This window comes from Orycteropus afer, unplaced genomic scaffold (genome assembly GCF_000298275.1).
Source record: "Orycteropus afer afer isolate SDZICR_OR568_19922 unplaced genomic scaffold, OryAfe1.0 scaffold00373, whole genome shotgun sequence".
NCBI lineage: Eukaryota > Metazoa > Chordata > Mammalia > Tubulidentata > Orycteropodidae > Orycteropus > Orycteropus afer.
This window is the reverse complement of record NW_006921960.1, coordinates 2,335,394-2,341,802: the sequence shown is the minus strand read 5'-3', so window position 1 is coordinate 2,341,802 and position 6,409 is coordinate 2,335,394. Positions and strand designations below refer to the sequence as shown.

The following is a 6,409-nucleotide window of genomic DNA, read 5'->3' as shown; positions in this document are numbered from 1 at the left end:
AAAAAAGGGGAAAAAAGGGGAAAAAGAAGAAAAAAACAAGAAAACCTGCAATATCTGGGGATAGGGTACTAAGAGAAAAAAAGTAGAGAAAGAGAATAATGAGGGGGAAAAATTGGGAAAAATGCAAAAAGGAAAACAAGGAATTGATTTAACCAGAATTTATAGAATTTTTCTCAGCATATGTTGAATTTTCTTCAAAATTTCATATTACAAAATACATGGGTCCAAAATAAGAATTTCTGGACTCAAATCTACTTATGTTAACAGTTGAAAATTCCTAATCACTCATGTATTAAATAATGGAAAAGCACCTTATAAGCATTGTTATTGTGATGACTAAATGAAATGTTCTTTCTGAAGAATGTATTGTTGTTGTTGTGTGCTGTTGAGTTGGACTCATAGCAACTCTTCCTTGGGTTTCCGAGGTGGAGTCACTACCGAAGTAGATTGCCCAACTTCCTTCCCAGGGGTGGCTGGTGAGTTTGAACCACCAGCCTTCTTGTTAGCAGTCAAGTGCCTTAGGCACCACGCTACCAGAGCTCCCAAAGAATGTATACTATAGGAAAAATTTCTTACATGCATACCACGTATTGACAGCTGCATTGTTTGAAATAGTAAAAATAAAATAAAATAAAATGGAAGCAACCTCAATGTTCATAGATAAATAAATTGTGGGATATTCATATAGTGAAAATATTCTATGAGAGTAAAACTGAATTAGATCTACTTTTGAAAACAAAATGTTCAGTGGAGAAAAAAAACTATACAAAAGAATGCATACAAAATAACTCTATTATTTTGGGACATTAACATATGTTATGAAATTAAAAAGAAATACATTCAAATAAGAAAAGTAAAATTTATGGTAATTTTTTTTTTTTTGTAGGGCAGAAAAAGGAATATAGTTGAAGAGGATTCACATAGACTTACATACATACATACAGGATACGATTTTTATTCCAACCTAATATTTTGTAATTAGTAATAATAGCAAAAGAGTTTAGCCCAAAATTAAAGTAAAAATTCAAATTCACTATCCTATTATTTTCCCCCTTTGTGAAATAACATTCATAATGATTAAATTTAATAATTGTTTCCTTATTGTTGGATAATTAGGTTAAAATATTTTTTCAAAATTTGCAGGTATTTTTCTTGAAGTAGATATCCAGAAATAGAATTCTTAAGTCAAAGAGAATGTATGTTTTAATTATTTTCGATGCTTAATGACAAATTCTTTTTGAAAATGTTTTGCAAAATTATACTCTTAAAACAAATGTATGAGAATATAATAGTGGCATTACTTTACCTTTTCAAACACTGGACAGTAGTTAGTGAAAATATTTTTTAAAAAATTGTTAGTTAATTTACTAATACATTACTTTTGTTTAAATTTGCAAGGGAAATTAAACAAATATTTTAATTTTTTCTTTATAAATCAGATTTCTTCTTTTGTAAATTGTCTATTTTTCTCTTTTGAGAAGTAGTAATCAAAGCATTATTTGTGATGATCAAATATCACTATAGAGAACATAGCCCAGAAGCTTTGCAGCAGGACTTCAAACTGATTGGGACTGGTTCAGTCATGGCCAACACAGAGAAATCAGAACAGACCCAAATTTTTAAACTGTGAGTGTACCAGAACAATAAATAGAACAGAAAAAATTATGATTTGAAACCCCAGAATGGGAGAATTGGAAGAGGCATAGTGAGCTCTTTCAGTAGCCTTATGTAGGAGATTGGATTAAAGGCAGTTCTCAGGTAGGGAATGAGATCCATTCCTGTGTTTCTTAGATTTGACTGCTAACCAGATAGCTGGTGGTTCAAACCCATCAGCCACTCCTCCAAGGGAAGATGGGACAATCTAGTTCCCTAATGATACCACCTCGGAAACCCAAGGAGGGGTCACTCTGAGTCAGATCCGACTTGGCAGCAGTGAGTTTATTTTTTTTGGTGGTTACATCAGTTCTGCTTGTTTAGTAGTGGCCCAGTAAGTGTACCTAGAACAGACACAAATTTTTAAAGTTATAGTAAACTGGAAAAAAACTGGAATGGGAAAAATTATGGATTGAAGCTTTGCAAGAAACTTAATCTCCTCTTACAGAAGAGCAGTAGACATACTGTATAACAACCAAATATTTTGCCCTTGGATTTTGAGCACAATCCCAAGCAGTGCCGCCATGCTCAAAGATGACAGTGCTGCACTCAAACATGGAGACTGACTGTGCAGCTTTGAATGTGTATTGCTCTCCTACAGACCAGCCAATACTTGGATCTCACACATTAGGTTCCTGAAAGGGCTCACTACCACCTCCTCCAATCCCCCTTTCCAGAGTTTTCACTGTAAATTTTCCTATTCTGGGTACCATGTACAGATCTGTTCCTGTTTTTGCTTCATTAGCCATGACAGAATCTGTTAAAAGGGCAAGTAAGAATTGTCTCTAAGCTAGAGGTTCATAACCAGGAGACTGCTTGCATTGCAAGGATTGTGTAGAGAGACACACATACAAAACAAGGTGATTGGCCACCATCTTTGAGCCAGGTACCATTGTTTGTGACTCTACTGGTCAAGAGATTTGGTTACTATGCAACATGCACATTGCTCTGGTTTTCCAAGAAGGAGATTAAGTTTTTATTAGGATGTCTGACCTGTAATTTTTCCTATTCCAGTTTTCTTTATGGTGCACCCACATTTTACAAATTTCCTCCATTCTGGTTTCATGTCATTAGCCATGACTGAATCAGGAAGAACTGATTTCAAGCTCTCCTTTGCAATACCTTCTCTCCTTTTATATTTTATAAGAAGCAGATACAGTGAACTAATAGAAATTAGACTTAAATTTAATTCAGTCTTGAGTGATGAACTTAGTTTTATGAATGGAAAAGAGACAATATTATATTAGTGATATTTTTGGCTTTTACATTTTGGATTTATTCACACTGTGGATTGCTGTTTTATTTTATTTTATTTTAACTATTTTAAAATCTAGTGAGTATTGACATTAGAGTTCTGTGTTAGGACCTGTCTTTTTATTGGGAGGCATTGTTTCATGGTGAAAAGTACATCACATTCTTGCTACTCTATCCTGGACTAATAACCTAACCTTTCAGAATTTCAGGTTTCAGAAGTATAAAATGAAGCTGTAATATATAAAAATATATTTTATAGTGAAATATAATGCCTATTTTACATATTTTTTGTAATCCTACATATATAGGGCTTAGTGTGGTTTCTGGCATGGTGTTAGTATTTGAGAAAGTACTACTGCCATCATTAGAAAGGAAAAATATATAATTTAAGGGTTCTGAAGTCCTTAGTCTTAATTTCATTTGAAGTTGTCTGAAGTGCTACCATTAGAAGTTCCTTTATGTCAGAGGTTATCCATTAAAAAACATAAATTAGTAAGGCAATATTTCTTTGAGTGACATCCTCAGAATACAGGCTCTTTGGGATGTTAGTAAATGTTACGTTGGTGAGGCAGGGATGGTTAAAGGGAAGGGCAGGATTTCTTGACCAGGTTAACTTGGGATATCTTGTACCAAGCAAATATAATAAACTGGTTTCTTTACTGGAGCACTGCCCAAAGTCTTTAATATAATACACAATATGCAGCATTTTGTTTGCTGATTTTTTTTTTTTTGTAAAACATTTCATGACCCTTTTGTTTTAAAAACGTGTTCTGAAACTTTCTCTTGTAAGATAACCATAATTCTATCCTTTTAGCTCTCTTCTCAGCCAGTGGCTTGAGGGAAGCAGAAAGCATGTATTCGTGAGCTACTGGGGACTTGAAGGAGGTGGACTGATGTCAAACAACGTTACTGGGTCTCAGCTCATGAATTCATTTATTTTCGTTAACAGCTCATCTCCAGACCTTCGATTTAGCATGGCTCTATGTGATCAGGAGAAAACTTTCAGACAATTGCGAAAAGAAAAAATAAAGGAGAACATGAAGAAACTCTTGGGTCCAGACAATAGTGAAGGCTTGCATTCTAGCCGTGATGTGAGTTGAAATTTTTTTATTAAGTGTAATTAAAATTGAATAATAATGTTGTTTGTGATGTTCTCTAAAATGTCACCTAGATATGGCAATATTGAGATTGAGCATTATTTCCTCAGTTTTGTAAGGTAAACCAAAACCAAACTTACTGCCATCGAGTGGATTCCAACTTATAGTGACACCTCCTTGGGTTTCTGAGGTGGTATCTCTACCGTAGATTGCCCAGTCTTCCTTCTGATGAATGGCTGGTGGGTAAGGTAAGTGGTTTATAAGTGGAAAATCTTTGAAGCAATTACCTTGAATGCTGCCCATATTTTGTAATATTTATCAGATGTCATTTTTTAAAAGAGACATGTTATTGTTTTTGTTGTTATTGCTATTAGCTGACGTTAAGCCAAGGCCCAACTCATGTTAACCCCATGTGTTACAGAGTAGAACTGCTCCAAAAGATATTCTTGGCTGTAATCTTGTTGGAAGCAGTTTACCAGGTCTTTCTGCCATGGATCTGCAGGGTGTATTCAAACTGCCACCCTTTAAGTTAGCAGCTGATGACAAACTGCTTGTACCACCCAAAACCAAAAAACCTAAACCCACTGCTATCTAGTCAATTCCAACTCATAGTGACCCTCTAGGACAGAGTAGAACAGTCTTGTAAAGTTTTCAAGGCTGTAAACCTTTATTGAGGCAGACTATTTCATTTTTCTCCTGAGGAGCAGCTGGTGGGTTCAAATGACTGACCTTTTAGTTAGTAGCTGGATCCTTTAACACCACACTACCACAGCTCCTTTGTACCTCCTACTCTCTTAGATTGCCCCATCTTCCTTCTGCGGAGTAGCTGGTGGTTTTGAACTGCCAACGTTTTGCCTAGCAGTCAAATGCCTTAGGCACCATGCCACCAGAGCTCCTTTTAAAGAAGCATACTTGTGCACAATTAAGACAGAGATTTCATTAATAAGAAAAATTTAGTCTTGTATATAAGAATATCATTCAATTAATTTTAGTAAAGAATAAAATTATGAGAACTATCATTAATACAGTTAATGAATAAGAAGAAAATGTTATTATTTTATTAGTGATAGTTAGCATAAATAAATAGATATAGATAGGGGAGGTAAAAGGAAATTCTTCATATTTTGTAGCAGGGAATCAAAAGATATACTCAAAAATGAAACAAGTAATTAAAAAATAATGACCTCTGCATTTTAAAGTTTTTCATAATCCCAATTATGTGGCAATCTTTAAAATATTTTTTAAACAAATATTGAAAGTATAATTGTGCAGTAATATTTCAACTTCTTTTTCTTCTCTTGAATTCTGATATTTATTTTTTAATAACTTACTTTGCAGTTTTGACCATCTATCCATTTATCATTTTCTTCTTCCATCTCTTAACCATCTATTAATCTATTAATATTTTTTCTATCTGAAATCTATAGAGACGAATGGCTGCAATGATGCTCATGAAATTATAATAACAAAATTTCTTGTTAGTGACATTTTAGGTAGTTTTTGCTTCTTTTTTTAAATTTCATTTTTTTAAAAATTTCTGTTCATTGAGTATTTTAAATGAACATGGTTTATTTTAGAAAAGTAATATTTTAATGAAATACACAAGTAAATATATTTGTGCTCACACTCATACATGTACAGTCATTCCAAGGATTCAAGCTTATTGCAAACTAAAGGCTAATTACAACATGAAATGAGACATAGATTCTGAGGAAGGAAATGAGAGACATCACCAGACCCTGTTCTGATGCAATAAATTAGAGGTGTTACATGAGAAATCTGTAATGCACTCCCAGTGGTAACTGATTTCTGGATTGCCAGGACACCTTTAGAAAATGGCATCAAGAAATAATATGGCAAAGCTGGGAACTGAACTTAACTCCTGTGATTCAACTGTCAAAATAGAACTATCAGATAAATAGTAACATCAGGAGGGTTTGCACTCATTACAACAATCAAGCATATGAGATTAAGAGGATAGCATTTGCCCAGGGATAGAGCTAAGAAGGTGGGAAAGGATGGGAAGAGGAACAAAAGGAAGTGGTGAGCAGAGGGAGGAAGTGAGAAGAATGTTTGGTTATAATGTGGTGATTGCAGTAAATGGAAAAAAAAAAAAAGAAAGAACAATATGATTGCTGATAAATATCACGTCCTTCTAGTCAATGCCTCAACACACATTACCATAAGGTAAGCAGATTTTATTGCTTATAATAAGAAACAGACAATAAATAACAGAAAAACAGTTCCCTTGGCTCAAATCCATCCAGGGAGAAATGATGACTCTTCCATGCACATTCCACTTTGTGTCATGGGTGAGGGACAGTCACAGAACACACCATGGGACAGTCACATGCAATACCAATCCTCCTCGGCTTCAGAAATGGTCTTGGTGGATATAAAAAAAA

General features: G+C 34.2%; 1 protein-coding gene across 1 annotated transcript in view; it reads left to right on the top strand.

Annotated features, from left to right (window-relative positions):
* Nucleotides 1-6,409, top strand: part of PLA2G4A (phospholipase A2 group IVA) — a 185,651-nt gene that overhangs the window by 71,567 nt on the left and 107,675 nt on the right. The window contains exon 7 of the mRNA XM_042782573.1: nt 3,857-3,998. Coding sequence (XP_042638507.1) covers nt 3,857-3,998 — 142 coding nt within the window. The remainder of the gene's footprint in view (nt 1-3,856; nt 3,999-6,409) is intronic.